Here is a 20,810-nt window from a genome sequence, read left to right as displayed (position 1 = left end):
ATAAAATTAAGTGCACTGCTGCCCTGGTCACTTGTAATTGGGCTGTGCTGCCACATGATGTGGGTGGGGACAGACCATTTGGGTCAGGGGGCCTCTGGCAGACCCACCTGGACAAAGCAGGCACAGACTTTTGTGAGCTCTAATGGGGTCAAAAAAAAAACCAACCAAAAAACAAACAAAAAAAAAAAAAACCAAAAAACCTTAACTTGGACAACAGCAGTTATTCAGCGCTGGAGTGGGTCTGAAAATAATGGTTGATCTTGAACATGGATACAGATGTTCCAGCTTCAGGAGAATCCAAGTGACTATATCAGGAGGGTTCCTAAAAGCACGTGGAACTGTTAAGAGGTCAAATCCTTAGCATTCAGTCCCAGAAATCACTAATCTGAAAGTTGGGAAGATTTCCCCAGGCACCAACCAGCACAGAGCGTGAACACCCAGGATCTCAGCCAGTGCACTGCCGGCAGCTTGTGAAGGGAGGTATTTAACCTCCTAAGAGATTCATATTCAAAGCATCACCCTCGCCAGTCTCAGAGGGTCTATGCCCTGTGAGGTCCACTGATACCACAGGCAGTCTCCACTCTGCATGCTCGCTCCAGCGTCCAACACTTCACTCGGGCTTTCTCCATCTCTGGATGATTTCTCCTCTCCCACTCAAACTTCACCTGGTACCTTCCAAGTTCCACCTGACCACACCCTTACCCTGCCAAGAAAGGCTGTTTATGAAGAAGGTGCTGAATAAGCAACACCTGCCCTGTACACTTATTTACCCCTGCTGTACTCTTTGAGGCCTTGACCAATTTCAAGCTCACTTACTTAGAGATCATCCAGTCCAACTTCATAGACAAAAATAAACCAAGGCCTAGGCAGGTTGCTTGGCTTATCCAGACATTCTTTTGTTAATTTCTGTTTCATGTACTGGAGTTTCATCTGTCTAATATGCTACATGTTTCCAAAGACAGAGTCCCTATATTATCCTATATGTTAATCTTTCATATACCCCCATAGTAGTTAACATGGGACCAGACATAAGTAGATCCTTAATAAATAGCTGCCCATCATTGGACACTTTCCTCTGTGGTTTATTAATGACCTCACTCCAATAATAGTACTATAGGGCTCAGAATAACCTCAACTTCCCCAAACCACATTGATGACAAGCCATATAATAACCTAATAATTTTATACAAGAGTAAACCCCTCTGGCTGGTGCCCTGCATGTAGCAGGCAATAAGGAAGGGAGAAGGGATTGGCCCTTCACCCTTATCCAGATACATCATAATTTAGTTCCTACACCCTTAACTGGGTGCATATTATTTGTCAGTTTTGTGTCAGTGATGACACTTGAAAGTCAAAAGAGATAGATAGTCCTTGATCAAGAGGAGTTTCAATCTAATGGGACAGACAGACAAGATCACAGAACATTATGACCCCATGTGACAAGTGTGATGACAGAGGAAGGCAAAGTAGAATCATTCTAGATCATTAAAGGATATTCCATTTCTCTTTCTTTGACTCACCAACATGTTCCCCATGAACACAATATGGCTGGCTTGACTATTTGCCAAAGCCCCCAGCACACCTCAGCACACACTCTCCTCGGCCAAAATGCCCTCATTTCCATGGAAATCTAACTCATTTTTGGAACTCAAATTTCAAGTTCAATTCTAAATCATTTAGGATTATTCCTTTCACCCAGGCTCTCCTTAACTACTTTACCACTCACTTTCTGCAACAACATTTACTTGGTTTGTTATGATATTTCTCATCCAATTCTTATGCCCTTCCTTAACTTTCATGCACTTTTATTTTTAAAATGATCTAATTAGATCGTAAAATGATCTAATTTATAAAAATTTTTAACTTTTTTTAAGAGAGAGAGAGTGAGTGTGTGCTCGCACAAGCAGGGCAGACACACAGGGAGTGAGAATCTGGAGCAGGCTACATGCTCAGCATGGAGCCCTACACAGGGCTCAATCCCATAACCCTGGGATCATGACCTGACCCAAAGTCAGAATCCAACACTCAACCAACTAAGCCACCCAGTTGCCCATCCCAAGTTCTCTTATATAAAAAATTCACACATGGACAAGTCTCAAGTGCACAGCAGGTGGTCAATATTTCTCCTTGCAGAAAGAATGCATGAATGAGTGAATGAATGAATGTGCCTTTTCATTAGTCAGGTTTCAGTTGTTGTTCAACAATTCCAGACAAATCTATCCTCTGTCTCTTCTCCTCCCCATTACACACTAACATAGAGACACATGACACTGTTTTCAAACAAAATGAGTTCACCTGGAATGCATTAGCCACAGATCTCTGCTAAGATTAGCCAGGTTATTTCAATAGCACCTTCTCTAATTTAATTTTTTCTCTGGCATCCCCCTCCAACCCGCCCTGACTCCATCTGGACTTTTTTAGTGCTTGGGGAAAAGGAGAAAATGAGTAAACGAGCTGGCAGGAATGGGGTATAATTCTGTGGTTCAAATTGCCATCCACTAATGAGTGGAATAACTCTTTATTGATGCTAATAAACAAGATGCTGATACATGGGCATGGAGGTCAGGCCCTGCCTAGTGGGGCCCCAGCAGGGACTGACTTCTGCAATCAGTTTTCATTCCTCTATGAATATCCCAAGCTACAGGCAGGCTGGACAGGAATCATGTTCTGGGTAAATTTCCATGTCATAGCACAGCAAGCAAGGCCATGAGCCCAAAGATTGTTCTCAACCACCAAGCCCAAGGAAGCTTATATTTCAATAACTCTCTTGACTTCTCTGATTACAGCACCTAAAACCAGAAATGCTAGGGGATAAAGGGTTTTCTCCCAGTGTTTTGGACTTTGCCTCTACCATCTGCTGGTAGGTGTAAGTGCATAGCAAAAATCCTGCCCTCTACAAGGTTATAGTCTAAGACAAGCATTAACGCAGAAGAGCCCATGACCCATGGGCTACAGAGCTGGCCAACAACAGCTAGAGAGATTATGACTTAGTAGGTCTTTGGAGGAGTCTGACAGTCTGATTTTTTTTTTTTTTTTTTTTTTGGGACAGAGAGAGACAGAGCATGAACGGGGGAGGGGCAGAGAGAGAGGGAGACACAGAATCGGAAACAGGCTCCAGGCTCCGAGCCATCAGCCCAGAGCCCGACGTGGGGCTCGAACTCACGGACCGCGAGATCGTGACCTGGCTGAAGTCGGACGCTTAACCGACTGCACCACCCAGGCGCCCCTGACAGTCTGATTTTTAACAAGGACCCCAAATGATCTTGATGTAGCCAGCCCTTATGACAGACTGATAAACATGGAAACACCGTGTCATGTGAAGTGCATGTGCTCTTTTTTAATTTTTTTAATGTTTATTTATTTTTGAGACAGAGAGAGCATGAACAGGGAAGGGTCAGAGAGGGAGGAAGATACAGAATCCAAAGCAGGCTCCAGGCTCTGAGCTGTCAGCACAGAGCCCGACGCAGGGCTCAAACTCACAGACCATGAGATCATGACCTTAGCCAAAGTTGGAAGCTCAACAGATTGAGCCACCCAGATGCCCCTGATGTGCTCTTAAGTGAGACAGGCCTAGGTGGAAATCCCAGCTGTATTATATACTGCAAACTGGGGCAAGTTACCTCACCTCTGGGTAAGAGTAAGAATAGCTTCTTCAGAGAGTTGTAGGAATTTAAGCTTGTAACATAAAATTAGTAGTGCAGGGTCTAGCACGTGGTAGAATTTTACTAAACAGAAACTGTCCACAAATAGAGGCTTTGAACTCCTACCTCTCAGACTGCCTGGCCCAGTCCAAATGTCTCTAAATCATATTAGGTCTATCAAATTAAGGCTCTATTTCAGGATGCAAATATGATTCAGTCATTCCACATACATAAATACTAGGAAAAAAACATTCTTGGGGTTTCTGAAAACATGGTCACCATAATGATGGCACAGAATTCCCTAGTTCCCGGTCAGCTTTGGACTTTTAGGTCACTGACCTCTGGAGAATATCATGATAATGCTGTCTTATCCATAGCATGGTGCAAACATAAAGCCCAAGGACAATGTCATGCCAGAAAATAAGATCACTGATGAGGAAGTCATCTGAAAAGTCTACCCTAGAATAGTAAAAGTATATTTTTTAAAACCACATTTACTGGGAACAGAGGGGAAAACTATCAACAAAGTCACACATTAGGATCCTTCTTATCCTTCTATTACCAAAGGTAATCAGTATCAGGAAATGAGTTTTGGATTAAAGTGTTGCCATCAGCAAATACTTGCATTCTTCCTGTTCTTGTTTTTACACACACTTTATAGTCACTGCATCCTTCAGAAGCCAGACTTAATGGAAGCCTATGCAGGACTTGAGCACATATGTTCTCCTCCTGACATGACCTGGCCCACCACTCTACATGAATGTAGACCGCTTTTCCTTTTATATTTCTTGGCAAGAAAATTTGCTGGTAAATATCATTTAACCTTTCTCAAATAGTGAAGGCGGCCCCAGTTCCATCCATCAAATGGATTCCTCACTCTTAATTTAAAATATTAGAAGGTGCCCTAAACCTTTTTCTGTGAGGGGAGACCTAAGCAAATCTTATTTGGATAGATTCCCTATGGTTGTGTAAAGTCAATGCCAGATTCTTAAAAGATACCTAGCCAGGTACAGCATTTAATTAAAAGAAGGTCAGTCAATAGAGTAGACATACTCCTACTTGAGTGGTTAATTGCTAGAAAGAGTTTAATAAATTATTTTTCAAGCCAAAGTCCCTGTTTCCATGAAGGTTTTTTTTTTTTTCTTAAAACTCTCACTGAATTCCACCAGCAAACTCTTTCCAAGGTTGTTAAATAGACAGAAACAAACAGCTGCCTACAGACATTCAAGATACATGGAAAATATTTAAACTTTCTAAGTCCACATTATCTGAAACTCAACAGTAACTTCATTATTATACACTGTCTCAGACCACTGAGGAAATAATTCAGATGAAAGTAATTAATTCCATCTCACAAAGTGCTGGGGAAAGATGGTTATATTTCAATCACTGAGCAGACAGAACAACAATCACAATGGAGCATGCCTAACATCCTCGAGATCTCGCTCTCAAGAAAATGGAAGAGAAGGAACTAAATGAACCTGGGACCCAACCAGAGAGCTGGTGAGCCCAGAGCACAGCTGAAATGACTGAAGCGTGCCCTTGAAGCCCGTATACTTGTTCTACCCCCAATGGTGATTCCCCCCCCCCCACACTGCGTTTGTCAACTGCGGAATTATACTCAACTCTGCAATCCAAATATCGCCCCACCCTCCACAATGGTCTTTCCTTAAGAGCCTGTGTTTCACTGGAGCTTTTAGAGAAAAACAACCAAAAACCTAATTCCTGCTAGAATTAAACCATTAACTATGGTTTAACGTGTGCATCGTTTAGCATCTATTCAGCTTTTAAGAGAGAGAATGAGGTCTTAATTCAATTGAATAAAACCTGAATGGTGAAATTCCAGCCACTATAGAAGTCATTGCTGGAAAATATGAGAAAATATATCTGGGTAGGAGCCACCTCCACGTCCCTCCTCATATATTAAATAAGTGGGCAGCCACACAGCCATAAATGTACTTTTCAAAAATGTGATTCTTACAGCTTGTTTTTTTTCCCCCAGAATGCTAGTAATGAAAGGGATCCTGATTCTAGCCTCCAGAGATGAGGAAGCTAAAGACCACCACCATTTAATGATTTGGCCCAGATCACACAGCAAGCCACAGCCACATCAGATTCACTCACTGTGCTTTACAAGGGCTTTGGAATGATAGATAATCCTAGACTCTTCTGCACCTACTTAACCTTTACACCCAAACAGTTGCCAATCTTCATTTCACCTAGAAAATAGCAATAGCCTCTAACTAGTCTCCCTGACTGTGGACTTGCTCACCTCTTGCAGAATGGTGAGAGCCCATGTCACTCAGAGGCTTAGTTCCCCTATTGAAGAATATACCAGCAATCTACAGGAATGTCTGTTAAGATTCACCCTACTTGGTCTTCTAGCCTAGGATTAACTTCCCATAATAGAAACTTCCATACCTCTTATTAAGAAGACTCATCTCATGACCAGGCATTGCTGTTAGGAATTCATTCCTTATTTTGAATCCCAATCTGTCCCCCTGTGACTGCCACAGATTAGCACCAATGTGATACTATATTAAGCAGTCATAATATCTCTTGTACCTGACACCCCTTCCTGTATCTAAAGGCTGCTATCATGTCTCTTCTCTGCCTTCTCTTTCTCTTTTCATTTTAGTAAGGCCCCCATTTCTTCAAACATCCCCTATATGACAGGACTTGAAATCTTCTGGCCATCAGGTTCTCTTTCTCCTACATGTCTTCCAATGTGTCCACATCCTACTAAGCATATACCAGAACATAAGAAAATTATTCCCAACTAAAATACTAAAACCACAATATTCCAAACTAAGAAGTGCAAAGTATAAAGAAATCATCCCCGTTCTCATTCTATACTATACATCTATCAACATAGGTTATGGGTTTGCGAGTTTTGTGGCTTATTATATCAGAGTTGACTCATAGGGATCCTTGAGCTTACTGTTTCCTCAACCATTTAATAATATTTCACTCATGATACTAATTCTCTGGAACAGGAGGGCGCTCATCCGATTTTGGGCAGTTTAATTTTGGGATTTATAGAACTTTACATTTATCCCTGCTACATTTTGTTCTGTTAGACTTGGCCCAGATCTCTGGTCTATAAATATCATTTTATATCCTGTTTCTGTCTTAGTATTCACTGTCCCTCCTGTCTTTGTATTATTTGCACACTGGATGAACTGGGGGATATCGTCCCCAAACTGAGGGAAACGATGCTGGCATCTCTTAGGTAGACAGGAGGGAGGAGCTAAGGGCAGCATCAGCCAGCAGGCTACTAGACTATCTCCAGATTCACTTTCAGGCATGGGTCAGTATCCTTTGAGAATGATTTGTGACCCGTTATTAATCCATCCAGTTTCCCTTACCTACAAATACACGTCCCTATTGATGATCACAAAGATTTCACAAGGAGGTTGTTCGGATATGTTGTTGAGATTGTTTTGCTTGTGTTATTTTCTTTTTCTCACCTAATAGTGACCCTTACAAACAAGGCAAGATTTGCGCTAGCATGAATTGCTTGCATCAAATTCTCACAACATCCCCAGTGATCATCACCACCTCCTCATTAAGCCCACTGCTCCAGGGTTGCGACACCCATCATCTGACATCTGTCTATCTCATTCTTGAGATTCCTTAGAGTCTTTAACAGTGATCTCCTACGTAATGCCTTCCAGAGCCATGGCGTAAATCTCCTGTGTGATAGAAGACTCGAATTTATTTAAATTTTTTTTTCAACGTTTATTTTTGGGACAGAGAGAGACAGAGCATGAACAGGGGAGGGTCACAGAGAGAGGGAGACACAGAATCGGAAACAGGCTCCAGGCTCTGAGCCATCAGCCCAGAGCCCGACGCGGGGCTCGAACTCACGGACCGCGAGATCGTGACCTGGCTGAAGTCGGACGCTTAACCGACCGAGCCACCCAGGCGCCCCTCGAATTTATTTAGATCAATATGATATTCTGTAAGTCTCTTCACACACCTTGTGGCTCTTCTCATGCATTCATGTTCATTTACACATGTTCATTCTACACTGTTGAGTCCAGAGAACATTTTCCTTGACATAGAAGACCAAACTGAAGTGGGAACTGAAGAGCCCTACTTCCTTCCTTTCATCCATCATTCTAGAGGACCTTCCCCAATATCCTTGTCCTTGTCCCAAATATTTCCAAAAACCTCATTCTTGTCCTTGGGATTTTTTTTTGAAAAATACAAAATATTCTAAATTTTTCCCTTCCAAACTATTCTTTTAGGTCAATGCCACCTACTAGTTTATATTAGCACACCTTGCCTTTGAACATATTTCCAGACTGCTTAAAAAATCATGTCTGATGCTGATTTGGACAAAATAAATTTAATAACTTTTTTATGTGTTTATTTTAAAAAAAATTTTTTTACATCTTATTTATTTTTGAGAGAGAGACAGAGCACAAGTGGGGGAGGGGCAGAGAGAGAGACACACACACATTATCCGAAGCAGGCTCCAGGCTCTGAGCTGTCAGCACAGAACCGTGAGATCATGACCTGAGCTAGAGTCGGACGCTTAACCAACTTAGCCATCCAGGCGCCCCACTATGTGTTGATTTTCAAAGAACAATATTCAATTCCATTATTTTGCAAGGGACCTATGATTACATGGTGCAGGCTTAGGAAATACCAATGAGATTATGGTTTAAAAAAAAAATGAAGGGGTGCCTGGGTGGCGCAGTCGGTTAAGCGTCCGACTTCAGCCAGGTCACGATCTCGCGGTCCGTGAGTTCGAGCCCCGCGTCGGGCTCTGGGCTGATGGCTCAGAGCCTGGAGCCTGTTTCCGATTCTGTGTCTCCCTCTCTCTCTGCCCCTCCCCCGTTCATGCTCTGTCTCTCTCTGTCCCAAAAATAAATAAACGTTGAAAAAAAAATTAAAAAAAAAAAATGAAAATCTTTCCATGTGGAAAAGCAAGGGAAAAAATGGAAAATATGAAACATGAAAAGTAAGCCAAAAAATTTACTACATCTTATAAAAGGTAAAAGCTAGGAGAGTATAGTAGTGAGGAGTCCTAGCTTTGTGTTTTGCAAAGTTGAAACTTGTTCAAATGCTTTCATTCAGCTCACACTTGAGGTGCATAATCTTGAGAAGGCTACTTCCTCTTTCTAAGGTCCCATCTCCTCATTTGTGAAATATGCATAATCCTAGTGCCTGCTGCTTAGGGGGCTGAGAGAATTCTAGAGAAAAGGGAAATAATGAAATTGTACAGTTATTGACATACAGTAAGCACTCGCTAAACTCTACACTATTTTTTTAAGTTTATTTACTTAATTTGAGAGAGAGGGAGAGAGGACACAAGAAAGTAGGGGAGGGGCAGAGAGCAAGGGAGAGAGAGAATCCCAAGCAGGCTCCAAGCTGCCAGCGCAGAGCCTGACGTAGGGCTCCATCTCACAAACCACGAGACCATGACCTGAGCCAAAATCTAGAGTTGGACATCCAACTGACTGGGCCACCCAGGCACCTCAACTGTACAGTATTTTTTATGCTCTCATTTGAGATCCACCCTCAATACTGAATACTTGGGCCAAAAATGCCCCAATTTGTAAGAAGCATGAAATACAAGGTAGATATAAATAGCTGAGGAGAAAAAGGAACGAGGAAACAACTGATAAAGAGGTCACATTCATGTCCAAACTAATAAAACCATCTCAACCTGGTGCTGGCCTTGTGCTATAACCTCCTTAAGGACGAAGTCCCCAAGGCATGCTTCTTTTTGGCCACCACGTGCACACGCATGCACACACGTGCACATATTCACATAAACACCATTCCCAGCAGAGTGAGGCACATGGTAAGTGCTCAGTAACCATGCCTGACTGAGCAGTGATCTCCTCAGAGCTGAAAGCAAGTAAATTCACAATTTTCCAGGCTACACACAAATTAACTGCAGTAAATACACTGTATACCTTTCCCTGGGAACTGCCTAACCCAGGCCTCCACACACTCTTGTTTTTGCTTCACGACTCTGGCCCCCCTTGGCTATGGCACATTGGTTTCACGGTGGACACCCAGCCACATCTGGGAAAAGTGGATACCTTCTCCCAGGGATCTGTTAAGAATCTATTCACAGGATTGGTGGAGATCTGTAAGAAAGGTCTACAAACTCCTGTCCCTGAGGCTGTGGAATTTCCCTGGTCCCCACCCTTTTTTGAGGCCTGGTTGTTCCCGGAAATGCCTGTAGTACTACAGTATCTTCTCAATAAGTTTCCTTTTCTTGCTTAAGGGAATTCAGCTGGTTTCTGTTGCCTTCAAATTCAAACAAACAAACAAACAAACAAACTGAACTAATACGCGAATTAAAATAAAGAGAGACCAGTGGTTTCAACAGCCCGGCCATGCACATGGTTGCACAAGCTTTGGCTGATACAAACAACCAAAACAAGGTCTCTTCATTTACTATTTGTCAAATCAGACTCAATGGGACTCAGTAAAGCTATTTAGGAAAGAAATCATGGAATCTTGTCATCAAAAGTATCATCAAACTCTATGAGATTATAGACTGTACAATCAGACCACATGACAGCAGAGAAAAGCTGGAATTTGCCAAGAGAGAGATTTGTCTGAGAAGATTAATCAATGTGTCATAGAAAACTGAAGAGCCAATAATGACTGAGTACTCACTATGCGCTAGCTACTGCTCTAAGCGCTTTTTCACACATCAGCACACAACCATGTGATTTGGAGTTATTATCAGTCATATAACCATGGGATTTGGAGTTATTATCAGTCATACAACCATGGGATTTGAAGTTATTATGAGTCATAACCATGTGATTTGGGGATATTATCAGTCCCATTTAAAGATGAGGAGGGGCACTGGGGTGGCTCAGTCAGATAAGTGACCAACTCTTGATTTCAGCTCAGGTCATGATCTCACGGTTCATGAGATCGAGCCCCGCGGTGGGCTCTGAGCTGACAGCGCAGAGCCTGCCTGGGATTCTCTTTCCCTCTTGCTCTGCCCCTTCTGCACTTGCACATGCACGGGCATGAGCTCCTTGTCTCTCTAAATAAACATTAAAAAAAATAAATAAAGATGAGGACACTCAGGGACTGAGAAGTGAGGTACCTCCCTAAGGTCTCGTGGCTTGCAGGCAGCAGATCCAGCCTTCAAACCCACTACTCTTAACAATGTACAGTAAGCTGTGTCCCTCCAGATGCTGGCATATTCAGGGCAGAAGTGAAAAGATGAAGAGAGGAAAGTGTCTTGGCGAAGGCAATTTGCAAACTCTACATGAACTTATTCATTCATTCAACAGACATTGAGGCCTCCTACTATCAGCACTGTGCTAGGCACTGAGAACGGTCCCAGAAGTGGCCCTCTTATAGCCCAAGAATCCCCATCCATAGGATTCAGAGAGTGGAGCCCAGTATCTTATACCAAGTAGGCATTTGATAATCCTCAAGGCTCAACCTACATACCACATATAGGAAGTGTTTCTTGCCTCCCTACAATCTATAGATTAGGTTAGCACTCCTCACTGATTCTCCAGAAACCTCAGGTATCTATCATAGACTTATCATGTCCCTTTGGAATCATCTGTGTGTCTACTTACTCCCCTATAATATAAGCTATTTGCATACGTGTGACTGTGCTGTTCATCTGTCTCACTAGGGCTGGTAAGAATTCCCAGCATATGTAGGTGCTCAACAAATGTTTGTTAAACAGATTCCTCCATATGACATACTTCTTCTTCAAAAGCCCATCCTTTGAAAACAAGTGACAGTACAACACTTTGAGCAGCTGATCCATTGACAGAGTTGGGTTTGTCCCAAGTGAACCATTCTCTTTCATCCTGTCTTCTTTATGACCAGCTCTACCCATCTGGAAGGTCTTCCACCAGAGGAGGGGTGCAGAGGGAGGGGGCCTGTCACTTGGGAGGAAGTACACCACTCTTAGTGGAGCAAGCATGGATTTGAACTCACACTTTGATACCTAGCATCGAATCCCCGTTTCTCCACGCAGCAGTCATGTCACTGGGAGCTGGTCAACTCCTCCTAGCCGTAGTTTTCTCATTTTAACTTCTGCCTCAGTGTCATTCTGAGGATTAAATGGGGTCACACAAACGAAGGTGGCAAAAACATCACAGATGTCCATGAATATGAATAGCCCACCCAGCTAACACAGCATATGTCTTTTAAAAGCGCCTGAGTGGCCCCATTGGTTAAGCATCTGACCCTTGATCTTGACCCCGGTCGGGATCTCTTGGTTCGTGAGATTCAGCCCCTGCCATAAGCCACCATATCAAGCCCTGTGTTGAGTCCCTGCATCAGGCTACCATGGAGCCTGCTTGGGATTCTCTCCCTGACCTTCCCCACTCATGTTATCTCTCTCAAAATAAAAGCATAAACTGATCCTTTTCGACGTTTTATAGGCTACTTTTGTATCTCTTCCATTTACATCTTTCTGAGTTGGTAGGCTTTTTAATATAGGTATGACAATAGGGAACAGCTGTGAGATACAAATGATTCAAAAGGAAAACCACACCATTAATTGAGGATGATAGCCTCATTACCTCAATTTTCTGTAAAATCTCACACGGGGAGCCCACCTGAAACCTCCCATCATGCAAAAACCCAAGGCTTACAGCCATGTTCGCCGTGAAAATGAAACATCACTCCTCAAACCTCAACTAATTCTATGTTTAACTTTTTTAAACAAACCGTAACAAATACTAAGTGTAGCTAATCATTCCCTGATTCCTTTGGTATTCATTGTAATAGCATTAATTACGATAAACACATTTGGAATTAATGTGCATGTCATATGCATATATCAATTCCATTCTAATTTGCCATTGATTAACGCCCGTGAAGTGAACAATGAGTCTCCAGTTTTAATACACCACTCACGTCTTGGACAGCACAGCCTTAAAATGGGTCCCAGGCACGCGACACCAAACCGGCAGCCTGCAGAGAGGCAAAAGGCAAGAGAGAAAGTGCAGGGAGAATATTCTGCTTGCCCTTCACTTGGCAGTACTCCTGATGCATTCTGGGGCTGCAGGCGGGGTCCAGATTCTGCAAACCCAGCATTAGAAAACATTCATGAGGGAGAAAATAAGGCTTGGAAGCACAAGCGTGAGCTTCAGAATCAGGCAGACCTGGTTCAGATCCCGGCTTTGCCCCTTCCTAGCCACACTGTTGTAGCCAAGTTATACCATTTCTCTAACCTTCAACTCCTTCATCTGGAACAGTGGAGGTAATCATATGTTCCTCACAGGACTGCTGAGAGGAGTATGTAAGAAAAAGCAAATGCTTCACTATTTTCGGCACATGCTCTGTGTTTTAATAAAATACAGCCCTAGTGTAATTAATCATCATTATCATTATTGCAATAGAAAAATTACTACTACAAGCTAGGACTCTCATCCAACAGGCAGCACTGTATGAATACCACGCAATCAGGTCCAGTATGTCCAGGGGCCCAGGGTTGGAGGAGGAGAGGGAAGGAAAAGATAACTCTGACAGTCTATTCATTTTCAATTTTTTGTTTTGGATTTTTTTAAAAGACTGTTGAGGAAGATTGCATATAAAGGGCAGAGCGATGACAAGATCAGGGAGAGCTCTGAGGTGACAGGCAGACCCCATGCATACACTCAGCAACCTTTCAAAAATGGGTTTCTCCACTTGCAACATGGAGATGATAATACCCATCTCACAGCACCACGAGGGTCAAATGAGCTGATGAACTGGGTAAAATGGGAGGCATCATTATCAGAGCTTACCGCTATTATTATTAGCATGATTAGAAGCAGCAGCATTGTTACTAATGAATGAAGGTTTAGGGAAGCTCATTCTGAAATCCTTTCCTTGGAGCCCAAGCCTTTAAACAGATGCCTGAATAAAGGATGCTTTTCATTTTCCTGTTCTGAACCTCTCTTTCATGTCCACATCTATACAGACCAGGCAGATGTCCTGTGTCTTCTGGCCCCAGCCCTCTATCTCAAAGAATTGTACTCACGCACACAGAGAGGCTTAGGAGAACACGCAGATGGCCCAAAACAAACTCATCCCTTCCCCAGGAGAAAGAACTCAATCCACAGGCTATCCCGAGAGCCCACTCTCAGTAACGCCGATTTACAGAGAAAATTTCTTGGACACGGTTATAGGATACCCAGGTCTTAACACCCCTCATCCCCATGATGATTCATCTGGTCAAGGACCTCTAACACAGGGTGAATGCCTGTCACAGCACCTCTCCCACCCTGCCTTCTACTACACCATTCTAGCATTAACATTAACCTCCCTGGAGCTTCCATTAAGCCTAAACCTGGACCATGAGACCCTTGGGTGAGAAGGCCATTTGAACAAAGAAGATTTTTGCATCCCCAACAAGTTATTAGCATATGATGGATGCTCAGTTAAAAAACAAATAAAAACCAAAGGTCTGGATACATAACAAAGTAAATATGCCCTCTAGGACTCCGGAAGGCAAGTGCACCACTATGATGGCTGGGTGGGAATATTGGCATTGCCTTCTAATAATTAAAAAAAGAAAAAAAGAAAAGGATTTAACTGACTTTATGAAACCAAGACTGTCAAGATGAGAAGCTAATATTATTGTGTGGATGGAAAGGTAAATCTTGTTCTGACTTAATGAGGCCAAGCAGTTGACAAGATCCAGGAAGAAAATTAAGCCCTCAGAATCACAGAACCTCACCTCTTTTACACCATCATTTCTCCATACAAACCACTTCCTTGCCTTGAGACACACAGAAACCATGAAATAAGAAAACAGGAGGTATCCTTCCTTTATAAACATTCTGTGTGATGCACATTAATCCACTGATCTTCAGGGAGCAATGCACCCGTGTGACCCTGATGCAGGCATCCATTCGGGATAAGGAAATGGGGGTCCGCACCGTTATGAAAGTTATCTGGAAGACAGTCGCTAAGCAGGTAACAAGAGGAGCATTGTTGTAAAAAAACAAAACAAACAAACAAAACAAACAAAACAGGGGCACCTGGGTGGCTCAGTCAGTTAAGCATCTAACTTCATCTCAGGTCATGATCTCACGGTCCTTGAGTTCAAGCCCCCATGTCAGGCACTGTGCTGACAGCTCAGATCCAGGAGCCTGCTTTGGCATTCTGTGTCCCCCTCTTTCTCTGCCCTTCTTCTGCTTGTGTTCTGTCTCCTTCTCTCTCAAAAATAAATAAACATTAAAGAATAAAAAAAAAAACAGGCCCGGGTTGTGAGAACATAAACAAGGGGACTCTGAATCTGGGAGATCAGCTAACACTTCCTGGAGCAGGTGGCATCAAAGCAAAAAGAAGATGAGACAAAGCAGACGGTCAGTATTCAATGTGTTTTGACCACTGTCTGATCTAGGGAATCTTCTGCTCTTACGAAGCCTTCATTTTATCAAGGGACACAAACTTAGGAAATAAGTATTTGCTTCAATGATATAAAAGTGAGGAAAAAAAGGTCCCACAGATTTCTAGGACTATTTGGTACAGGCAGATATTTTTTTAAGGAATTCGCTATAATTAATGTTGACTGAAGGAACCAGCCGAATGAAGTCTCATTCTGCGCTGCCATGAGGACAAAGGTCCTCTCTCGGGAATCACTGCAAGGCAGTGACCCGTCGCCAAACCGCCTGCTGCTAGTTTTGCTTTTACTCTCTATTCTCCTTTTCACCTATGGGGAAGCCTGGAAACTGGAGACATATGTAAAATATTTACTAGATCCTAATGATAGGATGTGTATGTGGAGTGATTGGGGTCCTTATACTAATTATGGGATGAGGGGACTTTGCCAGAGGAAATTGAAAGGGGGTTTTCAATCACTTTGTATTGGGTTCATTTATAATCAGAAATATTATTCTGTGAGTCATCTTACTAGTACTAGATATACTGCTTGGAAAGTTCCTTGGAAATTAGTCAAAGATATGTTTGGATGTTGCCCCTGGCAATGTATTGTGTTCTAAGTTTATGACTAATCCTAAAGGTTGCCATTGTGAAGTGTACAATGGATTAGAAGACAACCTGTACCCTAATGTGTATAAATAAATTGTAAAACTCTGACTGCGTCAATATGAACACAACAACATTGTAAAGCTTCTTAGAAAAGTTATCATGACCCTGAGAACCTGGTGAACTTTACACAAGAATTGTAATAAGATAAATGACCCTGTTTGTGACATTGTTAAAGATTTCTTTTCATTGTATCTACCTTATGTAAACTGAGGAAATAACCTTTGAGGAACTTTCTGTGAACTTTGTACCTTCCCCTTTCCCTGAAAATAATCATGTTAGACTATATATGTCGGTACACTCATGCCTGCCTCATGCCTATCATGTAGAATTAGTCATCCCCCACCTGTTAAGACTCCGGTCCCCAAGTGATAAATAACTCCTTCGCTACCTACAATAAAGGCTGATGTGCAGAAACTAAAGTGTGACTTCCTTCGCCGACGTCCACCCATCCCATCAGGAACCCTGACTGCTGGAGCTGGTCTCCGGCAAGTGGCGCCCGAACAGGGACCTGAATTGGGTAAGTATATAGAGGATATTTCGGGGTGGAATAGGAGCTTGAGACAGGGTGCTGCAGACCCCTCTATCTTATATAGAGTGAGAGATCTCAAGAACTAAGTAAGTATGGGTAACTCAGAGTCCAAAGAGAGACGATTGTTCATTGATATTATTGTTCATATGCTTAGACAAAGAGGAATAAAGGTAAGTGGATCACAAATTTCTAGATTTTTGCATTTCGTGCAAGAACAATGTCCTTGGTTTCCAGAAGAGGGAACTGTAAATGTGGAAACCTGGGAAAAGGTAGGGCAGCAATTAAAAACTTATTATACTTTACATGGGCCAGAGAAGGTTCCTGTAGATACTTTTTCTCTCTGGAATTTGGTTAGAGATGCCTTAGATCCTGTACATGAGAGTACCAGGTTGGATACTAAAGTTGCAACCTCCTATGGCACCATACCTGTAGGTTCTAAAGCAGTAATGGCTATGAAGGCTCAGGAAGATTCGGATCAGGAAGGAAATGATATTGATTTAGCTGGGGAAGAAATTAAATATGAAATGGAAAAACAAGGGGAAGATTATCCTCCTCTTGAAAAACTGACCCTTAAATCACCCCCACGAAGTAATATTCCACCTGGAGATTTTATAATTAATGATCACCCTAGACCTCCAGGGAAATTGCCTAATAAAAGTTGTGTCTCCTTAATGCAAAAAACTAAGCTACAAGCTATTGAAGCAGGAGACATAGACTTCTCATTGTGTTTTCCGGTAACATATGGCCCACAGAAGGAGTCTGATCCGAGGGCTGGGGATCCTCAATGGACTCCTGTTCCCTACAAACTTATAAAAGAGCTAAAAATGGCATGTTCAGCTTATGGAGTCAGTGCTCCTTATACCTTAGCATTAGTGGATTCTCTTACAGACTATTGGATGACTCCTTTTGATTGGACTCAGATAGCTAAGAGTTGTCTTTCTGGTGGTCAATACTTGTTATGGAAAGCAGAATAGAAAGAGCAAATCAAACTTTAAAAACATTTATATCTAGATTGCAAGCCTCTGATTTCAAGTATAACTCTCCTCACCATATTCTTACTCATGCTCTATTTGTTCTTAATTATGTTAATCTAGGACATGATGATCTTAATAATATGCAACGACACTGGGAACCAAGAAATACTGTCAAACCTACAGTAATGTGGAAAGACCTTTTATCTGGTAAATGGAAAGGGCCTGACATTTTGCTTACTTCTGGCAGGGGATATGCTTGTGTCTTTCCTAAGGAAGCTGATTCTCCACTTTGGTTACCAGATAGGCATATTAAATATGTAAATTCCTTTCCCAGTAAAGTACCTATAACCACTAGAAATGAACAAGAGCAGGAAACGGCGCAATTGTGACAAACCTCCTGTTGCAGAATTTAAAAGGCTCTCACTGGAGAAACCTGATCTTTTTCGCCTCAAGACAGCGGCCACCTTGGCTGCCCCCCCTCCAACATGGGGACAGCTTAAGAAGTTGGCTGCTCAGGCTGAACACTTGGTTTTAAGCCAAGGCTGCACACTCAGTCCTTCTGTTTTGTTCGTTGCTATGCTATCAATCCTCGCGTGTCAAGTAAGTACCTGTAGTGCAGAACAATTCTGGGCTTTCTTTCCTAATCCTCCTCACTTTCATCCAGTAACCTGGGATGATAATACTACACATTTTATTGTTAATAATACTGCTATTATGGAAGGTCCAAAAATCGTATACTCTGATTCTCATACTACTCCAACTATTAATTATAATTATACCTACTTGGGAACTTCGCCTTCTATGCCTATTTGTTTTTCTATCCCTACTGTTTGGCCATACTCCCAAAACTTTCCACAATGTGTCGGACTTCAAACCACAGGTATAATTTTTGACCATCCACCACCATCTAAATTTGAGTCATCATCTACGAGAGGTAAGCAAAGTCAATCGGAAGAGAGGCATTTACAAATGGTTCGCCTTATAGCACCGGGGATTGAAGCAACTCCGGTAAGAAAGTGGCCTTTCGATAATTACTCTCCTTTTTACCTATCTCACCCTCTTGGCCTACCAGACTGCTCTCAAAAGTTTTTTAGACTTATGCCTAGTGCTCCTTATTGGGTTTCTTGTTATTTTAATTCTACTCGGCCACAAATTCTGCAAGCCATGGACGGGATTACACGCATTTTTGATTGGACTAGTCCTGATCCTTTTGCAGATTATAAGCCTTATTTTAGAAATAAGACAAATTACAAAGGGTGGGATCAAACTCTTCTACCCGATCCAATAAATGTAAATAGAATTTCTACTTCCGGCTGGGTAGCTCCAGTTTTAACTGCAGTAGTGAAAGGACAAACTTACCTCCATAAATATCTTTGGCAGGCTACGGCCGCTTCACATCCAATAACTGCAAGTTATTTTTCTAATAATCAGACTACCTTTGCGAATTATTCAGTGACTACTTGTGTGCAGACGCCTTATGCTTTGCTTGTGTCTCCAACGGCGTACTCCTTAAGCTTTATAATGGACCCAAAAACAAAACTTATAACTACTTCCTGTAAAGAGTGTATTTTAACTAACTGTATGCGCCCCGAACTGAAAGCGAAAGCGTTTGTTTTGCTTCGGCAGCCACCTTACATTATGGTTCCTGTTAATGTTACAGACAGTTGGCACGAAAATTCGGGTTTAGAGGCTCTCCAAAAATTAGATTCACTGATGCGTCCCAAAAGATTTATTGCAGCATTGATTTTAGGCATTACAGCGCTTATTACTATTGTAACATCGCTGACAGTTTCGACCATCGCCCTCGCACAGGAAGTTCATACAGCACACTTTACTAATGAACTTTCGAAAAACGTAACTACAGCACTTACCACCCAAGAAATTATTGACCGAAAATTGGATGACAAAGTAAATGTTCTTGAAGAAGCGGTAATGGCTATTGGACAAGAAATATTAACTTTAAAAATTCAATTGTCTTTGCGATGTCATTCTGATTATAAATGGATCTGCGTAACACCCTTACGTGTAAATGAATCGGAGCATAATTGGGAAAGAGTGCAGAGTCATATTCTAGGAGTATGGAATCATTCTGATCTGGGCATAGATTTAAGTAAGTTACATAAACAAATTTCAGATATCAATCATGCCTCAGAGGAATTCTCCCCTGAAGGCATAGCACAATCTCTATATGATAATTTTTCTTCATGGGTATCTGGATCCTCACTGACCACTTTGTTGATTAATGTCGGTGTGGCTCTCTTAGTGTTATTAATATGTCTCCTCTTAATTCCAGTCTTCTTCAAAGTCCTCGCCCGAAGTCTCCAAAAGCTAACTGCTGAAGTTCAACTGCTTGCTTTAAAAAATAAAAAAGGGGGAAATGAAGGAACCAGCCGAATGAAGTCTCATTCTGCGCTGCCATGAGGACAAAGGTCCTCTCTCGGGAATCACTGCAAGGCAGTGACCCGTCGCCAAACCGCCTGCTGCTAGTTTTGCTTTTACTCTCTATTCTCCTTTTCACCTATGGGGAAGCCTGGAAACTGGAGACATATGTAAAATATTTACTAGATCCTAATGATAGGATGTGTATGTGGAGTGATTGGGGTCCTTATACTAATTATGGGATGAGGGGACTTTGCCAGAGGAAATTGAAAGGGGGTTTTCAATCACTTTGTATTGGGTTCATTTATAATCAGAAATATTATTCTGTGAGTCATCTTACTAGTACTAGATATACTGCTTGGAAAGTTCCTTGGAAATTAGTCAAAGATATGTTTGGATGTTGCCCCTGGCAATGTATTGTGTTCTAAGTTTATGACTAATCCTAAAGGTTGCCATTGTGAAGTGTACAATGGATTAGAAGACAACCTGTACCCTAATGTGTATAAATAAATTGTAAAACTCTGACTGCGTCAATATGAACACAACAACATTGTAAAGCTTCTTAGAAAAGTTATCATGACCCTGAGAACCTGGTGAACTTTACACAAGAATTGTAATAAGATAAATGACCCTGTTTGTGACATTGTTAAAGATTTCTTTTCATTGTATCTACCTTATGTAAACTGAGGAAATAACCTTTGAGGAACTTTCTGTGAACTTTGTACCTTCCCCTTTCCCTGAAAATAATCATGTTAGACTATATATGTCGGTACACTCATGCCTGCCTCATGCCTATCATGTAGAATTAGTCATCCCCCACCTGTTAAGACTCCGGTCCCCAAGTGATAAATAACTCCTTCGCTACCTACAATAAAGGCTGATGTGCAGAAACTAAAGTGTGACTTCCTTCGCCGACGTCCACCCATCCCATCAGGAACCCTGACTGCTGGAGCTGGTCTCCGGCAGTTGACTGTTTCAGTTTTACGTAATGAAAATGCTGCCCAGTATGTCTTTGTTCACCTATGTTGCAAAATTTTAAATGTGTACCTTTTAATATTTTTTTACTATGCTAAGAAAGAAATTCTATACACAAATTAAAAGAAATACTTTCAAAAGTAATACTAACTTGTCAAAAGTAATACTAACTACCATTGTGTGGTCCAAGTTTTTCCTCCTCACCATTAAACACACTGCATCTCCTTACATACTTCCTACACAAAGGAGGTACCAAGTGGAACACTGTTTAATAGCTGAATAAACACAAAACCTTCAAATTACCATCCAAGA

The 20,810-nt window shown here is 41.9% G+C and overlaps 2 protein-coding genes across 6 annotated transcripts in view; one reads left to right on the top strand and one right to left on the bottom strand.

Moving 5' to 3' along the window:
* SORCS3 (sortilin related VPS10 domain containing receptor 3) overlaps positions 1 to 20,810 on the bottom strand; it is a 597,794-nt gene that overhangs the window by 494,011 nt on the left and 82,973 nt on the right. The gene's annotated exons all lie outside the window — the stretch shown is intronic.
* On the top strand, positions 15,165 to 20,301 carry LOC111560138 (endogenous retrovirus group K member 7 Env polyprotein-like). Of its 4 annotated transcripts, XR_006587280.1 has the most exons (3): positions 15,165 to 16,158; positions 17,265 to 18,152; positions 19,438 to 20,301. XR_006587280.1 is itself a non-coding variant. In XM_045040653.1 (2 exons), the coding sequence occupies exons 1-2, from the start codon at positions 17,502 to 17,504 to the stop codon at positions 19,563 to 19,565; spliced, it is 705 nt and encodes a 234-aa protein (XP_044896588.1). In that variant the 5' UTR covers positions 16,171 to 17,501; the 3' UTR covers positions 19,566 to 20,301. The 4 variants fall into 4 exon arrangements, 3 of the variants coding, with proteins under 3 accessions (XP_044896588.1, XP_044896589.1, XP_044896587.1); XM_045040653.1 differs by lacking the exon at positions 15,165 to 16,158 and having other exon boundaries at positions 16,171 to 18,078; XM_045040654.1 differs by lacking the exon at positions 15,165 to 16,158 and having other exon boundaries at positions 16,171 to 18,152.

This window comes from Felis catus, chromosome D2 (genome assembly GCF_018350175.1).
Source record: "Felis catus isolate Fca126 chromosome D2, F.catus_Fca126_mat1.0, whole genome shotgun sequence".
NCBI lineage: Eukaryota > Metazoa > Chordata > Mammalia > Carnivora > Felidae > Felis > Felis catus.
This window is presented reverse-complemented; position numbering and strand designations above follow the sequence as displayed.

Excerpts from the sequence above, each read along its gene's own strand:
- LOC111560138 (XM_045040652.1), top strand. The coding sequence starts at position 18,243 with ATGCCTAGTGCTCCTTATTGGGTTTCTTGTTATTTTAATTCTACTCGG. Across the intron at positions 19,255-19,437 it reads TGATCTGGGCATAGATTTAA|TCTTCTTCAAAGTCCTCGCC; the intron begins GTAAGTTACATA and ends TCTTAATTCCAG.